The 27,000-nt window shown below is 38.0% G+C and overlaps 1 protein-coding gene across 10 annotated transcripts in view; it reads right to left on the bottom strand.

Annotated features, from left to right (window-relative positions):
* Nucleotides 1-27,000, bottom strand: part of LOC138740624 (phospholipid-transporting ATPase IG-like) — a 130,830-nt gene that overhangs the window by 52,722 nt on the left and 51,108 nt on the right. For all 10 annotated transcript variants that reach the window (XR_011343076.1, XR_011343077.1, XM_069893534.1 and 7 more), the window contains 8 exons: nt 25,659-25,762; nt 14,736-14,786; nt 14,178-14,242; nt 13,891-13,972; nt 11,695-11,845; nt 1,965-2,162; nt 776-949; nt 49-206 (listed from right to left, as the gene is read on the bottom strand). Coding sequence is in view for 8 of the 10 variants with exons in the window: in XM_069893534.1 (XP_069749635.1) it covers nt 49-206; nt 776-949; nt 1,965-2,162; nt 11,695-11,845; nt 13,891-13,972; nt 14,178-14,242; nt 14,736-14,786; nt 25,659-25,762 (983 nt within the window). In the remaining 2 variants the exon portion in view is untranslated. The remainder of the gene's footprint in view (nt 1-48; nt 207-775; nt 950-1,964; nt 2,163-11,694; nt 11,846-13,890; nt 13,973-14,177; nt 14,243-14,735; nt 14,787-25,658; nt 25,763-27,000) is intronic.

Here is a 27,000-nt window from a genome sequence, read left to right as displayed (position 1 = left end):
CAAACTAAATATTATTTTTGAGCCCACTTTAAATGTCCAGATTCTTACTTTTTAGCACCTTGTAGTAAAGCAACTTCATCAGGAGAAGATGAAATGTACATGTACTGTTTCCCTTGCTGCTTTACCAAGCCATCTACTTTGTCCTCTTCTTTTATCTGAACAGTGTGGCATAAACATAAAGCACGAAGGAACAGTTCTTCTTTTTCCTGAAAACATACCAATTACACCAAATTGGTTTCAACAAATATGCATGCATAAATAAAAAAATATACATGGCACCAGTTTCCAAGCAGTTTCAGATGGTTAAAGTGGATTATTATTAAACAAGATGACTTCCAATCAATCTAAAAGACTGTTTATTTTGCTTGCTTGGATGAGTTATACTGGCTGGAAACTGGGAGATCCACTGACAGAACAACATTGGACTATGAATCAATCCCGGGTTCCCGTCGCCCTCTCCTGCCAAAAGTGGACTTGGAAAGACAAAGAATACATAGCTTCTGTCGATTTGTTGGTCATTACTTGTCACTTAATTGAATGGATGTACAATATAATTGAAAACTCTCAAGTTAGGTTAACAATGGAAAATTACGTTAAGTGGAAATCAATTGTTATCAGTACAGACATGAGCCAAGTTATATTACAGAATGCTTCAGAATCACAAATAGGTTTGCAACTTCAGTGAGAAAACATGAATTTAACACAACTAATGGAGTAGTTTGAAACTGTAGTCAACTCCAACTGCATTTAAAATTATAAATGACAGCAGTGTTACCTTTCCAGCCATTCCACAGACTCTATTATGGGGATCATCAGTTGAAGGAATTCCATCCACAACAGACATTTCAATTCCTACATTTTTATATTTGAATCCATCGATACAACATTCAATAAATTCCATGTTGTTCTCTGTCAGTGTTCCTGTTTTGTCAGTGAATACATACTCAATCTATAAGCAGCAGGATGGGAGATAAAAAGAAAATACATACATTCATAATTCTTTCAATAAAACAGGAAGCAAACTGTTTTGGAGCAACATTATGATGTCTATAATGAAAAATACATCAACTTCAAAGAAGAAAAATGAACTTTTGAGAGAATTAGTTGAAGATTAATAGAATTTAAGATTAGACATCTGTAGAAACAAAACAATTTTAGATATTTAATCAAAATTTAATGCAGAAAACAAAATAACTTATCACAGGAGATGCAATATTTCACAAGATAATAGTAGTTGCACAGTACAGAAACAGGCCTTTCAATTCACCAAGTCTGCACTGACCATGAAGGACTCATTTACACTCATTATAGTCAGACCAAATAAGATCATAAAAATAAAATACTTTATCCCGGTAAAATTGTACATTCGCAGTCATTTTCAACCCTTTTTTGGCTATGGCCCCCGAGGTCTATGTTTTTTTAAAATACTTTATTTATAAATTTTAAAACCACAATATTGCATTCAATTGTAAGCTATTTTTGAAAAAATGATTACATATGGTAATATACTCCCAACTCCCCACCCCTAAAAAAAGGAAAAAAAGAAAAAAGGAAGAAAAAACTGGAGAATGCCAAGAAATAAAACATTTATACAGAAAAATCTATTGGAAGTTATCAAGAAGTGAGGTCTTCAGAGAGTCAGTCATTCATGCAAACCAAAATTTTGTAAATATGGGCTCCAGATTTTCCAAAAAATTATATTTATCTTGTAAATTACAAGTAATTTTCTTTATGTTCGAAGTTTACAGGCTCCTTTCCCCAAGAAGCAGTCAAATTTTGGTTTCATATGTACGTCTCTCCTACTGACTATATAAAAACAAGAAATATTTGTTCTGCAAGGTGAAAAGAAAACAATGCTTTTACTTAAAGCACTAGTTGAGAATGGATGTATCATGAAATAACAAATGAAAATACCACATGAAAGCTAATTTGACAACAAAGAGGATGAAAACTCTGAAATGTACCTGGCCCAGCTCTTCATTGAGATCAGATGTGTTCACCAGTGCACCTTCATCTAAAAGATCATCATACATATCCTTATCCCAGGTAATGAAGTAAGAGCCCAAAAATTTCTGCATCTCCACAGTAACATACATGGAGACAGGAATAATGAAGTTGAACAGTACCATGTAGGAGAGGAAGTCAGTGAACATCTTGATAAACTGTAAACAGAACACATCACAACATCATGAGGGGCATGGATAAAGTGAATGCTCAGTCTTTTCCCCAGGGTAGATGATTGTAGAACTAGAAGGCACAGGTTTAAAATGTGGAAAAGTGTTGGCGAGGGGGGGGGGGGGGGGGCGAGGCAGGGAGATGATTTAGGAGAAACCAAATAGACATTTTTTTCCCCACTCAGACAGTGGATGGAATCTGGAATGACCTGTCAGAGGAAGCAGACGTAATTCACAAGAAATATGATCAGGAGTAGGCCATTCAGCCTGTCAAGCTTACTCTGTTACAGGCCCCCCTTCCCCTGTTCAATAAGATCATTGATGATTGGCTCACCTCCAGCTACCATATCCCTTAATTCCCCTACTATGGAAAAATCTATCCAATCTTGTCTTAAATATATTCACTACAGTAGCTTCCACTGATTCCATGGACCATAGATTCATCACTTTCTGGGAAAAGAAGTTCCTTCTCATCTATCCTAAATCTACTCCCTCAAATCTTGAGGCAATGTGCTATAATTTTCAGTGGGGAAAAAATAACACCCACTTCTATCTTATCTATTCCTTTCATAATTTTATGTTTCTATGATCCCCTCTCATTCTTCTGAATTCCAGCAAGTACAGTCCCACACAATTCAATCTCTCCTCATAGCTAACCACCTCATCTACAGAATCAATCTCATAAATCTCCTCTGCATTGTCTCCAAGACCTGTACATCCTAGCTCAAGTAAGGAGACCAGAACTGCACAAAGTACTCCAAATGCAGCCTCACTAGTACCCTGTACAATTGCAGCATAACCTCCCTTCTCCTAAACTCAATCCCTCTAGCAATGAAGGCCAACATTCTACTTGCCTTCTTGATAGCCTGCTGCACCTGGAAACTAACCTTTATTGATTCATGCACCAGCATTCTCAAGTCCTTCGGCACAGCAGCCTACTGCAATCATTTTCCCTTTAAAAAGTAATCTCATCTTCCATTTTTCCTTCCAAAGTGAATAACCTCACATTTATCAACATTTACTTCATCTGCCAGATTCACAACCCATCTATATCTCTCTGCAGACTCTCCGTAGCCTCTGCACAATTTGCTTTTCCACTCAATTCAGTGTCATCATCAAAATTAGATACATTAATGATCTGGAAGAGGGGGCAGAGAGTAATGTATGTTGTGAACAGATGTGGGCCCAGTACTGACACCTGAAGCACACTGGTCACCACTGATTGCCAACTAGAAAAAGACCCATCTATTTCAACCCTCTCTTTTCTATTGGTTAACTAATCCGCTACTAATATATCATCCCCAAACTCATCTTATGGATAACCTTTTATGTGGCACCGTAACGAATGCTTTCTGGAAATCCAAGTAAATGACATCCACCTGTTCCCCTCTGTGTACTGCGCTTGATACATCCTCAAAGAATTCCAACAAGTTCATCAAACAAATCCTTCCTTTGCTGAATCTATGCTGCATCTGCTTGAAGGTTCCAACTTATTCCAGATTCCTCCCTATTTCTTTAATGATGGCTTCAAGCATTTTCCCAACTACAGATGTTAAACGAACCAGCCTATAGTTCCCTGCCTTTTTCCTACATCCTTTTTTGAAGTGATATGATATCTTCCAATCTGCCAGGACCTGCCCAGAGTCCAGAGAGTTTTGGTAAGTTATCACCAAAGTGTTAACTATAACTTCTGCCATTTTCTTTCAGTACTCTGGGATGCATTCCATCGTGTCCAGGGGTCTTATGAATCTTTAAGTCCACCTGTTTCCTCAGCACCCCCTCTTTAATGATCATTATTGTATCCAGGTCCTCACATCCCACTGCATGTATAACCTGTCTTTGGCATGATAGACATGTCCTCCACCATGAAGATCGACACAAAATAGTAATTTAAAGCTTCTGCATTTCCTCATGATCCAATATTAATTCCCTTTTGTCATCCTCCAAGACACCCACATTCACTTTAGCCACCCTTTTTCACTTTCTATCATTATGAAAACTTTTACAGTCCATTTTTATATTTTGTGCCAACTTTTTTCCATAATCTGCCTTGCCCATCTTTCTTTGCTTTGTAGCTCTTTGTTGCTTTTTAAAGTTTTCATCATCTTTTAGTTTCCCACAACTCTTGGTGACTTTGTATGTAGGCTTAGTTTGATGCTTTCCGTCATTTCCTTTATGTGGCTGTCCCCACCCTTACTATCTTTGCTTTTTAACTGGAATATACTTTTGTTGAGCATCCTTAAAAATCTCTTTGAAAGTCTTCCATTGTTCCTGAACTTTCTCACCAGAAAGGCTGCATTCCCAGTATATGCTAGCCAACTCCTCCCTCATCCCTTTGTAATTTCCCTTGTTCAGACATGGATTTAGACACAACTATTACACCCTTCATTTGTATGTGGAACTCTATCATACTGTGATGACTCTTTCTAGGGGAATCCCTGACCACATTTTACTTATCTCATTGCACAGGCCCAGATCCAAGAGAGCATGTTCCCATCTAGGTTCAATAACATGCTGACAAGAAAGCTATCACATGATGTCCTCCTCATGGCTGCCCTGACCAACCCGATTCACCCAGTCGACCTGCATGTTTTTTTAAAATTTTTTTATTTTTCACACTATAAACCACATTGATCAAGATGCATACATTTTCCCTCTTGAACATATACAGTGTCGTTTCCTCCCCCCCTCCCTCCTCCCCTCCCTCCCTCCCTACCTACCTCCCCTCCCATTCATTTAAAGTTCAGAAAATAGGATACATTAAACCCATCAAACAATGTTGTCACTCAATAAAAACAAACAAGAAATTCCACTGAGTCAGTTCTTTTCATTCTCTTCTCCTTCTGTCATTTTAGGTGGTAGATGTCCCCGGTAGGTTTTCTCTATTATGTTTCATGTATGGCTCCCATATTTGTTCAAATATTGTAATATTATTTCTTAAATTATATGTTATTTTTTCTAATGGAATATATTTATTCATTTCTATATACCATTGTTGTATTCTCAAGTTATCTTCTAATTTCCAGGCTGATGTAATACATTTTTTTGCTAACCGCTAGGGCTATCATAAATCTTTTTTGTGCACCATCCAAATCAAGTCCAAATTCTTTGTTTTTTATGTTACTTAGGAGGAAGATCTCTGGGTTTTTTGGTATATTGCTTTTTGTGATTTTATTTAATACCTGGTTTAGATCTTCCCAAAATTTTTTCACTTTCTCACATGTCCATATTGCATGAATTGTTGTTACCATTTCCTTTTTACAGCGAAAACATCTGTCAGATACTGTTGGGTCCCATTTATTTAACTTTTGAGGTGTAATATATAGCCTGTGTATCCAGTTATATTGTATCATACGTAACCTCGTATTTATTGTATTTCTCATAGTTCCTGAGCATAACTTCTCCCATGTTTAGATCTTGTTCCCATTTTTGTTTAGTTTTACCATTTGTTTCCTCATTCTCCTTTTCTTGTAGTTTAATATACATGTTTATTTCAAATTTTTTGATTATCATTGTGTATGTAATCACATATTCAAAATTACTTCCCTCTGGTAACCTCAGACTGCTTCCCAGTTTGTCCTTCAAGTAGGATTTCAGTTGGTAGTAAGCCAACACCGTATCGTGAGTTATATTATATTTATCCTTCATTTGTTCAAAGGATAATAATTTATTTCCTGAAAAGCAATTTTCTATTCTTTTGATCCCTTTTTTCTCCCATTCTCTAAAGGAAAGGTTATCTATTGTAAAAGGGATTAGCTGATTTTGCGTCAGTATTAGTTTTGGTAGTTGGTAATTTGTTTTATTCCTTTCTACATGAATCTTCTTCCAAATATTGAGCAGATGATGCAATACTGGAGAATTCCTACGTTGTACCAATTTTTCATCCCATTTATATAATATGCTCAGGTATCTTCTCCCCTATTTTATCTAGTTCTAATCTAGTCCAATCTGCTTTTCCCTTGTTTGATAAAAATCTGATAGGTATCTTAATTGTGCGGCTCTATAATAATTTTTAAAGTTTGGCAGTTGTAAGCCTCCTTGTTTATACCATTCTGTTAATTTATCTAGTGCTATCCTCGGTTTCCCCCCTTTCCATAAAAATTTCCTTATTATTTTCTTTAACTCCTTGAAGAATTTCTCTGTCAAGTGTATTGGCAATGCCTGAAATAGGTATTGTATCCTTGGGAAAATGTTCATTTTAATACAGTTTATCCTTCCTATTAGTGTTAGTGGTAAGTCTTTCCAATGCTCTAAGTCGTCCAGTAATTTTTTCATTAGTGGATAATAATTGAGTTTATATAGATGGCTGAGGTTTTTATTTATTTGTATACCTAGGTATCGCATTGCTTGCATTTGCCATCTGAATGGTGATTCTTTCTTAAATTTTGAGAAATCCGCATTATTCATTGGCATTGCTTCACTTTTATTTGCGTTAATCTTGTATCCCGACACTTCTCCATATTCCTTCAATTTCTTATGTAATTATTTTATTGATATTTCTGGTTCTGTTAAGTATACTATAATGTCATCTGCAAATAAACTTATTTTATATTCCTTGTCTTTTATTTTTATCCCTTTTATTTTATTTTCTGTTCTTATCAGTTCTGCTAGTGGTTCTATGGCTAACGCGAACAATAAGGGCGATAGTGGGCATCCCCGCCTTGTTGATCTGCTTAAGTTAAATTGTTTTGATATATATCCATTTACTGTCACTTTCGCCAATGGCCCCTTATATAATGCTTTAATCCAATTAATATATTTCTCTGGTAAGCTGAATTTTTGTAGTACTTTGAATAAATAATTCCATTCTACTCTGTCAAAGGCCTTCTCTCCATCTAAAGCAACCACTACTGTTGGAGCTTTATTTCCTTCTACTGCATGAATTAAGTTAATAAATTTACAAATATTGTCTGTTGTTCACCTTTTTTTAATAAATCCATTTTGGTCTAGATTTACTATTTTTGGTACATAGTCGGCTGATTTGTTTGCTAAGTTTAGCTATTATCTTATAATCTGTGTTAAGTAAAGATATTGGTCTATATGACGCTGGTGCGAGTGGATCTTTCCCTGTCTTTGGTATTACTGTAATTATTGCTGTTTTGCATGAATCTGGTAAGCTTTGTGTTTTATCAGTCTGGTTGATTACTTCCAGGAGGGGAGGAATTAATAAATCTTTAAATGTTTTATAGAATTCTATTGGGAATCTATCCTCTCCTGGTGTTTTATTATTCGGTAGTTTTTTTTTAATTATCTCTTGTATTTCTACTATTTCAAATGGTTCTGTTAATTTATTTTGTTCCTCTGTTTGTAATTTCGGTAGTTCAATTTTAGTTAAAAATTCATCTATTTTGTCTTCTTTCCCTTCGTTTTCAGTTTGGTATAATTGTTCGTAGAATTCTCTGAAGTTTTCATTAATCTCCGTTGGATTAATATGTGATTTGTTTGTCTTTTTTCCTTGATGCCAATACCATTCCCTTAGTTTGTTCTGTCTAAGCTGCCATGCTAGAATTTTGAGCGTTTTTTCTCCTAGTTCATAATATTTCTGTTTTGTCTTCATTATGTTCTTCTCCACCTTATGTTTGTAATGTTTCATATTTTATTTTTTTATCTGCCAATTCTCTTCTTTTAGTTGTGTCTTCCTTCATTGCTAATTCTTTTTCTATATTTGCTATTTCCCTTTCCAACTGCTCTGTTTCTTGATTGTAGTCCTTCTTCATCTTGGTTACATAACTTATTATTTGCCCTCTGATGAACGCTTTCATTGCGTCCCATAGTATAAACTTATCTTTCACTGATTCCGTATTTATTTCAAAGTACATTTTAATTTGTCGTTCAATGAATTCTCTAAAATCCTGCCTTTGAAGTAGCATGGAGTTTAATCTCCATCTATACATTCTTGGAGGGATGTCCTCTAACTCTACTGTCAATATCAGGGGTGAGTGGTCCGATAATATTCTAGCTTTATATTCTGTTTTCCTAACTCTGTCTTGCATGCAAGCTGATAACAGGAATAGGTCTATTCTTGAGTATGTTTTATGTCTACCCGAATAATATGAATATTCCTTTTTCTTTGGGTGTTGTTTCCTCCATATATCGAAAAGTTGCATTTCTTGCATCGATTTAATTATAAATTTGGTTACTTTGTTCTTTCTGTTAACTTTTTTCCCAGTTTTATCCATATTTGAATCCAAATTAAGGTTGAAATCCCCTCCTATTATTATGTTCCCTTGCGTGTCTGCTATCTTCAAAAAAATATCTTGCACAAATTTTTGATCTTCTTCGTTAGGTGAATATACATTGAGTAAATTCCAAAACTCCGAATATATCTGACATTTTATCATTACATATCTCCCTGCTGGATCTATTATTTCCTCTTCTATTTTAATTGGTACATTTTTACTGATTAATATAGCTACTCCTCTAGCTTTTGAATTATATGAGGCTGCTGTTACATGTCCTATCCAATCTCTCTTTAATTTCTTGTGCTCCACTTCAGTTAAGTGTGTTTCTTGCACGAATGCTATATCAATTTTTTTCTTTTTTCAGTAAATTTAGCAGTTTCTTCCTTTTGAATTGGTTATGTATTCCATTAATATTTAAAGTCATATAATTCAACATAGCCATTTCATACTTTATCTTTCCTTTCCGTTTCCTCATCATCACCTTTCCTTCTTATCCATTTCTGCTTTCTTTTTTTGAACACTTTACAAGACAACATTTCTAAAACATCAAACATTTCCCTTATTCTCCTATCTAAAATTTCTTTAACCCCACTATCCCCTCCCCTTCCTGAGTTGCCCTTTATCCCTTGTCGGGCAACCACATCTCCCCATTACATTTGGATTTGCGAATTCACTCGCAAGCGTCAACTGATTTCGCAGTGACCGTAACTCTTCCCCACCCAGCTCCCCCAGAAAAGATTTTAATTTTCATATACAGCAAAGGTCACTCTCTTAATTCCCCCCATACTTCCTTTCTTCCCTTTCTTTCCCTTCTTAGTTCTTACCTCTATTCTATTTTTTTTTATACCTACATACACTCATACATATAGTTTGTGGTCATTTTTGTTCTCGTTACATATCTTCCTCTCTCTGTCTGTTTTGTAGTTGTTCTGCAAATTTTCTTGCTTCCTCCGGATCCAAGAATAGTCTGTTTTGCTGCCCTGGAATAACTATTTTAAGTACTGCTGGATACTTTAGCATAAATTTATATCCTTTTTTCCATTGGATCGTTTTTGCTGCATTAAACTCCTTCCTCTTCTTCAGGAGTTCAAAACTTATATCTGGATAGAAAAAAATTTTTTGACCTTTGTATTCCAGTGGTTTTTTTTGTCTTCTCTTCTTTTCCTCATTGCTTTCTCCAATATATTTTCTCTTGTTGTATATCTTAAGAATTTTACTAGAATGGATCTTGGTTTTTGTTGTGGTTGTGGTTTAGGGGCTAATGTTCTGTGTGCCCTTTCTATTTCCATTTTTTCCTGTAGTTCTGGTCTTCCCAGAACCCTGGACATCCATTCTTTTATAAATTCTTTCATATTTTTGCCTTCTTCATCTTCCTTAAGGCCCACTATCTTTATATTGTTTCTTCTACTATAATTTTCCATTATATCTGAGCTAACAGCTCTTGTGTCTCTTTAACTTTATCAGATTCTTCTAATTTATTTTTTTAAGTCATCTACTTCCATTTTTATGGCTGTTTCTCGTTCTTCCACCTTGTCCACTCTTTTTCCTATATCTGACATGATCATCTCTAATCTATTCACTTTTTCTTCTGTACTTTTTACTCTTCTTTTTATTTCACTGAATTCTTGTGACTGCCATTCTTTTACTGTTTCCATATATTCTTTAAAAAAAAATATTCATTGTCCTGCCCTTCCCTTCATCTTCCATTTCTCTGTGTTCTTCCTCCTCTTCTTCTGAGTCCACTCCAGGATCTATGTCCTTTTCCTCTGTCTCTTCTGGTTTTCTTGTTGGTTTGTTTGTTTTATTTTGTTGGGTATTTTTGGTCTTCTTATTTTTATTTGAAGTGTCTTGCTGCTGGTCTTCTTCCTCTGGGTTGGTCCTCTGTTGTTTCTTTGATTTCTTTTTACTCTCTTCTTTCTTGCTCTCGTTATTTTCTGTGTCTTCCTCTTGCTGTTTTGTTGTGGCTGTCATTCTCAGCTGTGGAGATCGACTCCTCAGCTGGTTCCCCCTCCCGTCAGTGTTATTTTTGTCTTGCGCCTGCGCGGTTGCGCACTTTTGCTTGGCTCCGTGAGCCATTTTTGGAGTCCTGAGTTCGGGACTTCAACTGACCTTAGGGAGCGGGCTTCTCTCTCCGCGGCGGGCCTCCTTGCACAGGTAAGGCCTTCACCTTCTTCTTCCGACGTCCTTTCTTCTTCTCTTCTTCCAGTTGCTTTTGACTTTTCTTTTTTCGCTGCCATTTTCTCCACATCTTTATTTTCACTTTATTTTGGTTTTTGTGTTTGTGCCTTTGTTTTTTCACTGTCTTTATTTTACTTTTCTGGAGAGGGCAGGAGTTCCCCGACCGGCCACTACTCCATCACGCGACTCCTCTCGACCTGCATGTTGAAGTCCCCCTTGATAACTGGTGTTCCATTCTTACGTGCTTCAGATATTTCTCGGTTTATTGCCAATGCCACTGCCCATAGACCACTTCCTTTACTACCCCTAATCTCTACTCAGATTCTGTCCAAGAATTGGACAGATTTCTGAATAGGAGGCTTAGAGGGAAATGGATCAATGTCAACTTGGTAGGCAGGAACTTGTTGGACCAAAGGTTGCGTTGTACGGTAATCGACTATGACTAAATATCATGAGCAAAATATTGAGGAATAACTGGTGAGCTGCTCATATTTGCCTTTCCTAACTATATTTTTTGTTTGTCTTAAAATTGAAGAGAACATTGCTTAAACAGATTTTTCAACTGTTTCACATAATTATAAAGAAATTAAAAATACATATGGCAGCAATCAACTCCAACCTTCAGTAACCAGTTTAGTCCTAGAAGTACTTACCAATACAACCTACTGCCCTTTCCCTGGCATAAATTTCTGCAGTTTAGATAGATTGATATTTTCATACAAATTTCTACCTTGCATCGGACTCACTATTAATTTGTTTCTTCATGAAGATTAAATAGGGAAAATTGATGAGATTTTATTACATATCTAGTTCCCCTCCCCCCTCCCCAACCCAAAAAAAGATACCTGATCCTTAATTCCTATCAACCAAAGCCTGTAAAACAAAATTTAACTGTTCAAGAAAACACCCAGTTCAGAAATGCAAATTACAAATCACTTCAAAAATCGTGAGTTAGGCTTGTTACCATGTCTTGGGCAAGTGAAATTGAGGAAAATGCAATTCCACTTGAACTGATGAAATTATGAATCGAAAAGTACACAACCAGAAAGGCTGTTAATCACCTCCTGCCAAATTGCCATAGAAACGCCTTCACCACTGACTTTATACAAATCTTCTCCATTTAAGTGCCCAATTACCATTTCAACTTCACATTCCATTACCTTGTTTGCATTTTTTTCTTTAAGTGTTTTTGAACTATACCACGGTTCATCATTTGAAGGATCAAGTTGCCAGATGTACTTCAATGCAGTGCCAATCAAAGATTTACTGACCAATATGCCGAGATATACAATTAAAAACATATTAATAGACCTGCAATGAAATAGCAAAAAGAAATTGGCAGAGTTAAAATATTTTCAATTGTGCCAAGAATATTTGACAATCCTGCATCCCATGTTGAAGATTTTAGTCTCCATTCTTCTTTGCACAGCTACTCTATGTTACCCCACTCTGCATTTCAACATGATATTTACTCTGGAAACACAATGTCTCTGATTCACTGCTGCATCCATGAATATCATTTTCATTCAAGGACTTCTTTCCACATTTCCAGACTTCTCCTGTACTTTCTCTTCAATTTTTATTGATTCACTGTCTGTACGTAGGAAAATGAGCTCTCATATCATGTCTCATACCCATGATACATATGCAGAAAATAACTTGTCAGTAACCCCCAGGGAGCTTCTGTAAATCCACTAAAATGTTCCCTTTAAAAGTACTGCGTAATTTCCAAAATGTGAACCAATTTAATGTTTCAAGTATTCAAAATTTCAAATTTCCAATGACAAAAAGATAATTTATTGTACTCAGTAAAAACTCAGCGGGTGAAACAATGTTTGAGGCCTGAGCCCTTCATCAAGGTAGGAGCAAAATGTAGGCAGGCACCTGAATAAAAATAAAATGGTGGAGCCAAGGGGGGTGGGGAAGAGCATATGCCAACAGGCAAGAGGATATAGTAGGGAGAGCACATCAGCAAATGGGGGGAAGGGGTGGGGGGGTTTTAAGCTCTGAAAATGGGGTGGAGAGTTGGAAGAAAGGAGACAGATAAGGAAGTGAGGGAGAATGGGAAGCAGTCTAGCAGAAACTGGAGAAGTAGATATCATGCCATCTGCTTGGATAGTTCCCAGACTATGATCAGCAATCATTCAGTTTAGCTGTGCATGAGACCATGGACAGACATATCAGCGCAGAATTGAAATGGTTGGCCACTGTGAGATCCCCATCATCGATGTGGACAGTACAAGGATGCTCAGTGATGTGATCTCCCAATCCGCATCCAGTCTCTCTGATGTAAATAACGCCGTTACGGGACCACTCATGCATCACTTGGAAGCACTGCTTGGGGCTCTGAATGGTAGCAAGGGAGGAGGTGTGGGTGCAAATGTGGCCCTTCCTGCGGTCACAGGGGAAGGTGTCAATGGCAATTAGTAGGAAGGGATGAGTGGAAAGAGAGTCATGGAGGGAGCTGCCCCTACAGAAGGTGGAGAGGGGAAGATGTGTCTGGTAGTGTGGATTTAAACATATAGCACGGTAACAGACCCTTTTGGACTATGACCCCATGCCGCCCAATTAATCTACAACCCTGGTACGGTTTTGAACAGTGGGAAGAAACCAGAGGATCCCCCCCCCCCACCCCACCCCCCAAGGAAAACCACGCAGAAGTGGGCTGAAAATACAAAGGATTCGAACCCCGGTCCTGAAAGCTGCGCTGTAACAGCATTGTGCCAACCGCTACACTAACCACGCTGTCCATGTTGTATATAACAGAAATTGCATAGGATAACATGTTGGATGCTGAGGCAGATAAAGACCAGTGTTTTTGTTACATCTAGGAGAAGAGGGTGACTGGGCAGATGAGTGGAAAATGGAGGAGATATAGGTAAGGGATGGGTTGCGGGATGCCAGCTATTGTTGATGAACATCAACTACAAAATTAACACTAAATCAACAATCAGTGCTACAAAAGCAAGGTATTAACCTAACATTCAATCCAAATTATCTGCAGAATACAGAAGACCCCTCAGTTACAAGGGAAATGGAGTTAAGCTTCCAGAATGCCTGTGGTGCAATTTTCTGTAACATGAAGCCGTAGCACATGCCAAGAAATGCAAGTTGGAACTAACACACAAATTCCACAGAAGCAAATTTTTATTCGGCATCTAAGATATTTTGCAAGTGATTTGTAGAAATGGTGAACCCCAGTTACCTAAACTGCTGTAACGCAGGTGCCTCCTGTACACCATACATTAAATTTCCAGTTGAATACAAAAGTCAACAAATTCTTTCAAAGCTGTTAAGTGGCAGATAATAAATACCACAAAATTTGTATTAATAAACTGGAATGATAAAATTATTACTTCTCCACAACTGATCGTTTCTGTGATTTTCCTTGGTAATTTAATGCCATTTTGGTTTCCATCCCAGTATATACAGAAACACCTGCAATCCAAATAAAAAGTAAAAAAGGAATATTTACTGTTCAGTACACACAAATATTAGTTTTACTGCATCTTACAGTATACAGTCCTTACCCAGAGAGCACAAACAGCTTCATAACAAAGCTCATCTATTTAATAAAAACATCTAACTGAAGACTCTCCACGAATGTAAAATAATTTCCATAACAAGATATATATAAACTTACCATATATCTTGTCAGTATTCTTTAATGTAGCTCCCCTAAGCAGCAGATTCTCTGGACCCAATGACCTAAGATAAATCGGAAACATTCAGTTTCCTAAGAAAGAAAACACAATTGCAACAAACAACTGGAGCATTCCTTGATCTGAACAAGTCAGGACCTTGGCAAGAACATCTGTACATAATTCTGACATTGCTGGGACAACCAAGTAATTCAGAAGACAACATCTTAAAACATTTTATGAATAATTGCCATGAAAAAACATGCATTTTGTTCAGCAGACAAAATTTATATGCATAAAAAATCTCAACATTGAATTGTTGGACCATTATTCAAGCAAAGGGTTCTATAGATTTAATGTGGATGCTTTCGAAGTCAATATTTGAAAATGGGAACTGCTAAATTAATCTAAGCAATCCAAATGTTTAAGATGTTAAAATAATCGTCCACAGCCCTTTGTTTAAAACATATCTAGCCAAGTCGCTTTAATAGCCTTAGATTTTATTAAATACAGTTACTCAAAACAAAAATATATAGCAATCATTCATTTGTAACATTTACCTTGCAATTGGCTCTTGTTTATCACTGAAAACATGAATACGTCCAACAAATCTGCAATCAAATTTCACATTTTTAAAATCTCAAATTTGATAGAAATATTGAAGATACAAGTACAGAAATGCTGGGGGAACTCAGCAGGTCTCAGTGTCCATGGAGGGAAAGCTACATAACTGACATTTCAACTCTGCTGAGTTTCCCCCAGAATTTCAGTGTTTTTACTAATCACAATGTCTGCAAACTTTCATGTTTCACTCCAGAAGCAAGATACATATCTCCTTGAGAGTATACACAGCTGCTAATATCCTGTGCCAATGAGTGAGTCACTCATTTTAAGTGACTTCATATTCCCATAATTTGCAACATACCTGTCAGCTTGTTTTATTGGATAACAAGACAAAAATAAAAATTCTTGTAGCAAAGGAGCAAGTCTCACCATTTCCTGGCTCTCAATAAGCCACAGAAAGTGTATACTAGTGTAACATAATTAACAACAGTCTACAAATGTAGATATTTAATAAAATTTGCTTTGGTATAGCATCTAGGCATAAATATGATTACATCACTGCTGTGTTTGGTTATAAAACAACCATATAACCGTTTACAGCACGGAAACAGGCCATGTCGGCCCTTCAAGTCCGTACCGGTTCACTTGAACAACTCCACTAGCTCCTCCGCAAACTCCTGAAGTAGAGGCTTTCTTCATGATGCCATTGGTGTGTTGGTTCCAGGAAAGATCTTCCAAGATAGTGACTCCCAAGATGTGTATAATATTTAAACACACTTTTAACTGGATCATGCACTGTGCTGTGAAATGGTAGATTTTTTCATAAATGTCCAGATAATAGCTGAAACCTTGCGGAAATTAGGACACTAGGTCCCAAGGGAGGTATATTTGTTCTCTGACAGTGGATAGCTTGTCATTTGTCCTCTGTAGATAGACTGTAATTGGGACTTCCTAAACAGAGGGCATGGGGCCTTACTAACCATACATCGTAATCAAACAAACCTACTGCTTCAAAGCTTCAACAGAGCTGCAAATGGGAAAGGACACCCCTGCATGTTTTAACATTACAGCAACAACCAAATGTGTGATTGGGCTTTGCACACAGTCAATAACAGACCAAACAGGGTGAAAATTAATGTCAATGTATAAACTTTAAAATAACTCAAAATTACAGAGCATTGTGGGATGTCAAGTTTCATAAGAATAGAAGTGCAGTCCACAAAAGTGCAGGAGATAAAGTCAATTATAAAAGGCTCTGGATGTTGTCTATATGGACTTTAGGAAGGCCTTTGAAAAGGTCCCACGTGTGCGGATACTCAGGAAGGTCAGTCACTCAGTATTCACAGTGAGGCAGCAAATTGGATTAGACATCGACTTTATGGGAGAAACCAGAAAGTGATAGGGGATGATTGCCTTTTTGAATGGAGGCCTGCGGTATGCCTCAAGGAATGGTGCTGGGTCATCTGTTGCTCGTCAATATCAATGAGCTGGATGATAATTTGGTAAATTGGATCAGCAAATTTGGAGATGACACAATGGTTAGAGGTGTAATGGACACCAAAGAAGACTTTCAAAGCTTGCTGATGGATCTGGGCCAGCTAACAAAAATGGGATGAAAAATAGCAGATGGAATTTAATGAAGACAAATGTGAGGTGTTGCACTTCGGAACTATGGAAAGACAAATCAAGGTAGGACATGCACAGTAAACTGTAGGGTACTGAGTAGTGGGGTAGAACAGAGGGATCTGGGAACACATACACACAGCACGGTTGATGTAGTGGTTAGCGCCAGCGATCAGGACTGGGGTTTGAATCCCGTGCTGTCTGTAAGGAGTTATTACATTCTCCCTGTGTCTGTGTCGGTTTTTCCTGGGGGCTCTGGCTTCTTCCCACCATTCAAAATGTACTGTGGGTGTAGGTTAAATTGGGCAACATGGACTCATGGGCTGAAAATACCTGTTACTGTGCTGCGTCTAAATTTTAAAAAAATTAAAAATTCCCTGAAAATAGCATCACAGGTAGATAGGGTTTTAAAGAACTTTTGGCCCACTGGTCCTCATAAATCCAAGTATTGAGTATAGGAGTTGGGAATGTTAAGGTGACACTATATAAAACATTGGTAAGGCCATTGTGTGCAATTTTGGTCACTGAATTACAGGAAGGATATCAATAAAATTGAAAGAGAGCAGTTGAGATATGCACTTTCAATTTTATTGATATCCTTTCTGTAGTTCAATAATCAAAGGGGAGACACAGATCACTTGTACAGTGTTACAGCCAGCAGAAGTAGCTGGGACTGGAAGACAGCCTGGTCAAAGCCCTTGTGGTTCATTCAATATTTCACTTGGAATAAGAGAAACAAAAATGAACCCAATGGTGACCTGAAAGAAAGAGGCTATCGTCTAGAGAGCCCTGATGGGGCAAGTTTCGTCAGCAAGACACTGAGGTGACTGATGAAAATACATCAGTTGTGGATGTCCTGGAACAACAAATCTCTCTTTGAAAACCAACAAGAACCTTCCTGAGCAGTTTACCTTTCAAGCACCAAAGCCTGGTGAACTTTATAAATATTAAATTCTGGGCACAGTATAAGAATTGCCTGCAATCAGTGAACTTCGAGGAATGAGAAGTGAGATTGGTCTCTGAACCAAAGAACTTTTCTGAACTTACACACATTACATACACATGCGCTTAGAATTAGAAGGGGGTTGAGTTAGGTTAAGTAAGTCAATAGCGATAAGTTAAAGTTTGATTCTATTTTCATGTTTAGATAATTAAAAGCAATTTTTGTTTAAGTAACCATTTGTTTTGATGAATATTTATTGCTGCTTGGTTTTGGGGTCCTCTGGGCTCGTAACAAACCCCACAAATATTAATTGGAACAACAGAAATGTAAACATAATTTGTGACAAAAACTTTAATTGTTCACTCTTTCACACTAAAAATTTAAATAGATCATCTAATACACAAATTTGGTTGTGGTTGATGAAAAAATATTTTTGATAATGGTGTGTATGTATATTTACAGTTATGCTCTTGATTTCAGAGTCCTTTGGCGAAATTTCTTCCAATCCATCACGATTTTGAGGCCATTCTTCCTGAGGCTGAAGAAGAAATTGAGGCCCAGGCACCCATATCTTTTTTCTTTAGAAAAGATTGGACTTTCAAACTTCGGGAAGCCATGTATGCTGGATTGTTAAAGGTGTTAACGTATCTACATTGTAGTGCCTGTGGGACTTTGTCAATTTCACCAACTCTGTTGGCTACAAAAGTTCGGAACCTTGTGATCTTATTGTTGATGTATTTGAGGTGCTAATCAGTCCAAAATATGGAGTCTGCTATTACCATCTGCAGCTCTTTTCTCCACACTGTATCCATTCTGCTTGCCATGGTGGCAGCTGTCAACTCCATTCAAGGAATAGTGGGTGCCTTTAATGGAGCCACTCTTGCTTTTCCTATCACAAACCCATAATGTATCTGATCATGGTTATTATGCAGTAACAGGTAACTAACAGTTCCGTAACTGTCCCCACAGTGAATTTATTTCCTGTACAATGGCATTATATCATCCCAACTAATCCCTTTCTTACACAAATCTTACAGGATCTCTTGACAGTAAGGACTACTGGTATCAATGTTCCTAGGGGATCATACATCGAACTGACCATTGAAAGAATACCCCTTCTTGCGAGGGTTCACTCTTTCAAGATTATTTTGAACTAAAAAACGGTAGACTGAACACACCTTTGTACACCTAATACCCTCTCCGCAGGAAGGTTGTCATGGTCCAGGTCCAAATTCTTCATTTCTTTTGCTTTCTGTTTCAGGAATAGCAGCCAACACATGACAACTGTTACGTATCCACTGGGTAAGTAGAAAGCCTCCCTTGAAACAAATCGCTCATAGCTCATGATAAAGACCTACTGCATCTTATGCTGAAGCAAGACAGTAATTCACATAGAAATTGTTCATGATGGTGCTTATAGCTTGAGGGCTAAACTGTTTCATATTGTCCTCAGCACACTTCCGAAGGGTAAAGTTTGCACAACTTGGAGATGACGTTGCACCAAATAATAGATGCACTGTCATTCTGTATTCCACCATGTTCTGACTGCAGTCTCCATCAGGCCACCAAAGGAACCATAACAAGTCACAGTCTTCATTTGGTACTTTCACCTGCTGGAACATTGTTTTAACGTCTGCAGTGATGATAACAGGTGTGATACGGAAATCTAGCCAAGACTCCTATCAATGTACTGGTCAGATCTGGCCCCTACAAGGCCTTAAGGCCTGAGAATTTAGTGAAACTCCCTGAAATGTCACTCCACAGCCAAACACCACTCAAAGTTTTTTTCTTTTGTGGCTGCAAAACCCGATGATACCATTTTCTGCCAACACTAAGTTCCATCTGGTACTTTCTCTGTATATCCTTTGGATATCATGTCAGACAAGGAGTTGGTCCAGTCCGAATGAAAGGAAGAATCCTTCTTGATGCTTCTCTTTAGGTTCAATGAACATGGTTCAGCAGCACTCCTATTGTCAGGCATGCATATTTCTCTTTCTTTTAAAGGTAATCCAATGCAATAACGGCCATCAATTAGTTTGACAGATTTTGAGACTAAATCCTTCTCTTAAAGGTTCTTGGTCATCACTCAAAGTCAAGTCAGTTCTGAACTGCTGTTCCCACAGCTCATCAAGTTTCACAACTGATATCTTGTTGACACTTGTCGCTGAACTGCTCCTGAGCATCATCATTTTTTCCTCCTAATGGTTCATTAATCTTCTCACCAAGCATTGTTTTGGCAGTGCAAGGTCTGTCTTCCACACTATGTATTACATCAAGTGGACCCAGAGACTTTGGTACATCTGAGCTAATCAACTATCTCAGAGCCAATTTCAGGAATAATATTCCTCAGATGGCACTACCTATTGATATTGTTTTGATGTGGGATATTTCCTTTATGCAGACGTAGTCTTGAGTGTATATGCCTGGGAGATCACAAAAATCACTGCTGTCCAGTCCAGCAACCTCTAAGCCTGAAACAATTCTGGTTTCAATTACCTTCCTTTGACCCATAGCTCTCAAAAAGAATACTTGACCTTTGACCCCTGAAGATTAAGCTTATTCATGAGCCCCACTGTGCAAAATGATGCAGTGCTACCTGGGTCAAGAAATCTTTAAGTTCCCCTTCTTGGCCTATTGAGAGTTTGCAGTTATCCTCACTGGTCCCAGTAAGACAACTTGTCTGAAAAGAGGTTACAGTACTGTTATCAGCTGTTTCCATTTGTTCTACTTGCTCCTTTTCCCTTTCTTTGGTGGATATGCAGCATTCTGGGATGCCTGAAACAGCTTATGTTGTGGCTGAGTCACTTCCTGCAGTTTTGCTGATGTGTCCTTTACACATACACCCTTTTATTTTAAAAAAGCAATTTTCTTACTATGTGCCTGTAATGGAGGATTTAGACCAGCTTATGCAAGTATGTATACATGTGAATCAGAAGACAATCTAAATTCCACCATGGGGCCCAGGGATGCAGTTGAATCAGTAGACATAATCTAATTTCCACCATGAGACCCAGAGATCCAATTAAATCAGAAGACATAATCTAATTTCCACCATGAGGTCCAGAGATGCAGTTATCTTTTGTTGGTCGCAGACTGTCAGGAGACCTTGAAGAGAAGTAAATAATTTATTCAAAGAGATAAGCTATGAGTAAACAATTTTTCAGTAATATAAGGTATGGTCCCACTGCTGAAGTTTGAGACTCTCTGAGGGGTGGAAACATCTCTCAGCAAGAAGAACTTCTAGAGTCCAGCCAAAGTCCCAGTCGGGGGAGGTGGAGAAGCTGCTACCGGCGCCCCGACAACCTACTACAAGTGTGCAGTCGTTGCTTCACTTCAGCAGTTGGGACCAGTCCAGGCGTTGATAAGTATAATTGGGAAGGGTTTGCATATTGTAGTTTGAAATCAGCTTAAGATTTGGTAATAAAGATTTGTAGAAACTGAAGTGCTCTCGGCGTGTGTCTCTGTTTTCTTTCGGTAGCTCAAACACTGTGACCAATCTGAAACGAACAAAGTGAGAGGTACAAGTTTACCCAAGACAGTGCCCTCTTTTTCAACTGTGGACACATCTCCAAAGCATGTCCACTTCCACAGAACAAAGAGCTCTTCACAGCAGGCAGTCCTTTTCCTTAGTTCCTTTATCATTTTCCTTATCTGCAACTGTCACAGTGGTGGCAAAGATGCTTCCTTTTATTTTTGAATATATAATTTTTATTTTTCTAAGACTCACCTTTTCTGGGGTGTTAATTATATCCTTAAGCCAGTGTGTTTCAAATAAGGTTGCCGTATTTTCAAAAAACACATCATATTTCTTTCTGAGATTATCTTTTCCAGGGGGCCATAACTTTGCATTTCCATATTCCAGCGAGTAATAAGTAGGGAGTCGTACTTCCATGTTAACACCTATACATTTCCTAGCTACCGCTAGTGCAATCTTCATGAACTGTATTTGATATTCTGATAGTTTTGTTCCAATAACCATAAGTTTGCTCAATAAATACAGTTCTGGTTCCAATAGAAAACTCTGGAGCTTGATCCAGAAGAACTTTGCTTCTCTTGCTTCCAATATTTGACTCATTGTCACCTGGTTGTATTTCATCCTGCATGTCAGATGTTGCCTTAATATTTAACTCTTTCTCCAGTTTGAATTGCACATCCTTTACATCTTCACCACCATTTTGTGACACACCTTCAGCCATTTCCAAGTTGCTGACTTTAAATTCAGTCAATGTCTTCTGCAATGGTTTTACAGGGTCTTCATTCCCATCGACTAAAGCCACTTCTACTGCCTATTTTAGCATCACAATGAGAACGGTTTTGACACCACTTGTAGATATAAGTTCCACTGCTTCAGTTCTGATCGGAGATCTACGACCTACAAGTCTGTGATACTTTGCACTGCGGCAACCATTTTACGCTTCTCTCTCCAACCATTTTGCTGAGCTTGAGCACCAACCACGCACAACACAAGCCCAAAATCAACAGTCCCCAATGGGTAAACTTGCAACAAATACACAGAAGGAATCCATGAACGAATTTCCACTGCAGCAGAAGTCATTAATATTGCTGTAATTCTCAGTAAGTGACTGTACCAATCTGTATACAGGACATTCTGCTCTATGATTAGAAGCCCTGGACCCTGTGGCTGATGTTCAGACTGATAGAGGCAGATTGCTATCAGCTGCTTGCGCATGGCATTTCCAACAAGGCCACCATACTGTTTTCAATATCGTTCCAAACTGAAGAGGGGAAACAGCCCTTGTATTCCAACAATGTCCATTCAGTTCTATCGTAGATACGGTTATTTTCTGCTGACTAAAAGTGTAGTGACTACTATCCATAAAAAAGCCACTCAGAGGCTAAGTGGACTCTTTACTGTAACGCGTTTGAATAAATTCATAACAGAGTCCAGATGTGTTTTAAAACGGTTTATAAATGAACACAAAAGGATTCAATGTGGTAACGATCATTGTAATGTGGCAACGCCCATGAACTTGGTAACAATATTGTCCTTGTTAACATGACTAACAGTCAACAGAAATATCAGAGCCCGACTCATCCATCGTCTATCCTGCCATACCAGTCAACATAGACTGACTAAAATCCAATGGCATGAAACCCACGCACATTATGCCAACTATCTGCAGTAAATAGCGCATGCACACCAGCAGTGACAGGATGTATGCAGCCTCCAGACCCCAGAATGTCGCCGACATCTGCAGCCAAACCATCAACCACAAACAATTAACTTTTGGCTCCTACAATTACACTGATGGCTGCATTTCCAACAAACATCTGTGAGGATATCCTGAGACAGCAAAAAGATAGCATATAAATACAATTGTGTTTCTTCATGCTTGATGTCAAACTACTCATTTCATGCCATTTTTTTTAGACAGGAGTCAGTATTATATAAAAATTTTGAAATACAAACAAATTATTATTATGTTTTTTTAAAAGACATACAGCAGGGTAACAGGCCCTTTTGCCCATGCCATCCAATTGACCTACAACTCCGGGTACTTTTGTGGGAGGAAACCAGTGAGCATGGGAAAATGCATGCAGGCACCGGATGAACATACAAACTCCTTACAGACATGGCGGGATTTAAACCCTGGTCCCAATCACAGCCATTGTAACAGCGTTGAGCTAACCGTTATGATAACTGTGCTGCCCTTAATAGATCAGATATTATTTATTGTTATGTAATAAAACAGAAATTATACCAAATTGTCTTTCGTCAAAGATTCACCATTACCATTGCCTGCTGCCCTTACAGTCAGAGAAAGAGAAGCATAAGTGAGTCCCTTCAGAGGCACTGAGCATCCGTAGATTCACTTCCAGCACTCCCACAGCCTCAGCAACCACAGACATGACGAGGAAGTCTTCAGTGCCGGGGGGCGTAGCAAGAATGCGTAGAGTCTAGACGTGTAATCTCGACCTCTCTGGCCGGACTTTTAAGTACCTGTTTTTTAACTCTTTGTTTTCAAGTTTAAATTTTTTAAATTTTAGTTTAAAGTATTAAGGAATTATTATGGCCACTAATGATAAAAAGATTAAACCTCAAGTGCAGAAGAAGTTACATTTTCTAAGTGCTGAAGATTTGGGGCCTGGACGACTTGATACAGCCCCAGGCTCAATCTCTTCAGTGTCTAAACCCCAAAGACTCCCTGTGGGGGCTGAAAAAATGTCTATTACTCACCAAGTGAGGGATGGCGCTGGAATTACCCGTTCTCTGGAAGAAGGTGTGTGTTCCCAAGAAGTGGACCCCAATTTGGAAAGCCTTTTGATTTCAACAGAGGGAGCACGCAGGAAGACGACTCCATTGTTGGAAATGCATCAGGTAGCACTTCAATCTGAAGAAATTGCTTATCTTCTTGAATTGATGGAAAAACAACAAGATAAGGGGGGGGAGACCAGCGGCGACTCCCTGAGGAAGTCGGAGTGCTGTCACTGGGAGTCCAGACCCACAGTAAATCTTTTAAAATGCCTTCTGTTGAATTGCAGCAGGAGCTGCAGTTACCTTGTTCTGCCACCATGTCAGAGAGAGCAGAGTTGAGATTTACAGATTCACAATGTATGCAATTAAATGCAGTTATTTAACCTATGTTGACAACTTTAATGAATGAGATGGTTCAAATGAATGCTGGTATAAGTTCAGAATTAAATATGGTTAAAGCTCGTGTGGATACACCTTATGAAAAATTTAAAAAATTTCAGACTGCTTTTTTGGACTGTAAACAAGTGACTTCTAACACAGAAAAAGTGTTGAAGGTGGAAAAATCAGTCATAGAACTAGGAGAACGTGAGAAGGAGTTAGAAAGAAAAATAGATTACTTGGAGAATCAAAGCAGAAGGAATTATGTGAAAATTGTTGGTTTGCCAGAAGGTATAGAAGGTCAAGATCCTCTTCGTTTCTTTAAAGATTGGATCCCACAAATATTAGGGCAAGAATTTTTCTCTGGGGGACTGGTACTGGAAAGAGTCCATAGAGCTTTAAGAAGAACACCCTCAGCTGGTCAACCACCGAGACCGGTAATAATTCGATGTTTGAGTTATTTGGACAGAGAAGCAATACTTCGACTAGCAGTGCAAAATGAGAGACCACGACAAACTCCGCTATTGATTCAGAATAGCAGAGTTTTTTTTTTTAAATCCTGATTTGAGTCAAGAGGTCATTCAACGTCGACGTTGATTCAATCCAGTTAAAGAAGTTTTGTGGTGTAAAGGTTATAAGTCTACTTTTCGCTACCCTGTAATGTTGAAGGTGTTTTATGGAGACTATCAATTTCGGTTTTTTTTGAAAATGATCGTGAAGCAATGATTTTTGCTGATTCATTGCCAGATATAAGAGGACAAAGACATAGTCCACCATTATCTCCAAAGGAAAATCTGGTTGTTCTGGAAATGGAAGAAATGGCAGAAATGGGAAAAACGGGAATGGAAAGAGTTCAACTTCTTCTGAAATGGGATCTTCGAGATTGGAGTCTTCTAGATGAAAAGAATTTTCTTATTCTATTTTTTTTGTTATTATGATATTTTGATGTTATTAATTGTTTGGCTGAGGAGGGAGAGATTTGCACCAAGTTCTTTATTAGTCATCAGCCACTGGTGGGTGCCTCACACCCAATTTTTGTTTAGGGGATTACTACCTTTTGGTAGTTTTTTTTGGGGGGGTGGGGAATTTTCTTTTTTTTCTTTATTTATTTTTAATTTTCTTTTTTTTTAGTTTTTAATTTGTGATTTTTTTTATTGGAGGGCCTATAGAAGTAATTTTTTACAAAAAAAGGAAGTCTTCAGCGCCCAGTTCCCTTCAGGAATCTACCTTGCCCTCATCACCATCTTTAATCCTGGTTCAGATACCTGGTTCTCATAAGCTAGTCTCCAACAGCCTGAACTCAAGTTGTCAGCAGCCCATGGGTTCCTTGCCTGCAAGTTGCCAACAGTTAGCCGCCTGTGTATCCTTCAGCCTCACAGCCTCTTGGTGGTCCATCACCATGGTCACCATCGTTAGGGCTGTCTCCTCTGCTTCTCTTTCACATGGGAGGTGGGGGTGTACTCCCCATCACTGGTGTCCTACACCAGCCCATTGCTCCCCCAGAGCAAGACCTCTCGGTTTGACTAACAAATGGAACATCAGTGTCAGATTAAAATTCTATCTGCTATTCCTTGGCCCACTTCCCCAGTTGCTCTAGCTCCTGTTATAATCTTACATAGTCTTCCTCAATTCACTGCAACACCAAATCTGAACATTTATTTTAAATATCCCATTTTAAATACCGTCATCCAGTTTGTTTATTTTGATGGCAAACAGTGGACCAAGCACTGCTCCCTACATAAGCATAAAATAACTTACTTGTAAAGATCAGGTTGAGGCTGTTCACAGTCAATTGTGGCAATCAAAGAATCTATTTCCACATCAGTACGGAATGCATTGGTGTCTGGCACAGTAAAATATGTCTGGTGAAAATAATTTTGGAAAGAATAGTTTAAGAATCAACATGTAAAGCTCCAATCAAAACACCTAATCAAATTGAAAGTCTGGTTTAAGCAAACTGATAGAATATTACAAAATTTGGAAGTTAGACACCTGGCAAAAAAAAAATCAAGGTCAAAAAATTGAAAGCATGTCACAATTTGAAGCATATTGGTTACAATCTGGAATAGGTTACAGTAGAGAAAATAGCCATTTCAGAACTAGTCCGTTCCAGTTAAATAAGGGTGCATATGTCTATAGTACATCTAGAAACAAACATACCGAGCAACTGGCATAACTTTAAAAAGGTGATAACTTCACCTATCAATTTATAGGTTGTCTTTAATTCAACAAAATGATTTTGACACTTTATAGATGTATATCAGACTAGCAAAAAAATCTAGGGAGAGTGCATATACATCTCCAAGTCCTTTTCACTGCTTAACAATAGCATATGGGTCCTTTGTGGTATATGTGGGAAAGATTAAAACAGTGTATGTCAGCATGTTAATGAGGGTTAAAATTGCTGCTGTTCACCATGTTGAAATAATACCCGAACTGTGATTATTTAATTTCAGCCAATTACAGGCTCAGAAACCCAAACATTATAAAGTTCAAATCAACATTTCATTGAATCTTTCAAAATTTGCCAGGAGAAAAAAAAAATCAAAATGTAGGAGTCAAAATGCTCAAATAGTCCATTTTTCTTTTAAGCATTATTTGATGAGAAAAATATATAGTGGCTTCCATAATGTTTGAGACGGACATTTTTTCCTTTATTTGCCTGTGCTCCAGTTTTAAATTTGTAATCAAACAATTCACATGTAATTAAAGTGCACATTCCAGATTTGATTGACCATGCAGAAATTATTGCATTTTTTTTTAAATATAGTCCCCTCATTTCAGGGCACCATAATGTTTGGGACATTTGGCTTCATAGATGTTTGTGATTACTCAGGTACGTTTAATTGCTTCATTGGTGCAGGTATAAGAGATCTAGACTTGCTTCTCAGCTTTTGATAACCTTAGGAGTCTGTAGTTGCCATTTTTCAAATTGAGGATCAGTTTTTTTTTAAATAAGTTTAGATAAACAGCACAGTAACAGGCCATTTCAGCCCACGAGTCTGTGCTGCTCAATTTACACCCCATTAACCTACACCCCTGATAAGTTTTGAATGGTGGGATGAAACTGCAGCCCCCAGAGAAAACCCACGCAGACACG

This window comes from Narcine bancroftii, chromosome 8, assembly GCF_036971445.1.
Source record: "Narcine bancroftii isolate sNarBan1 chromosome 8, sNarBan1.hap1, whole genome shotgun sequence".
NCBI classification, from domain to species: Eukaryota; Metazoa; Chordata; class Chondrichthyes; order Torpediniformes; family Narcinidae; genus Narcine; species Narcine bancroftii.
Note: the sequence above shows the minus strand (reverse complement) of the source record. Positions and strands in the feature narration are given on the sequence as shown.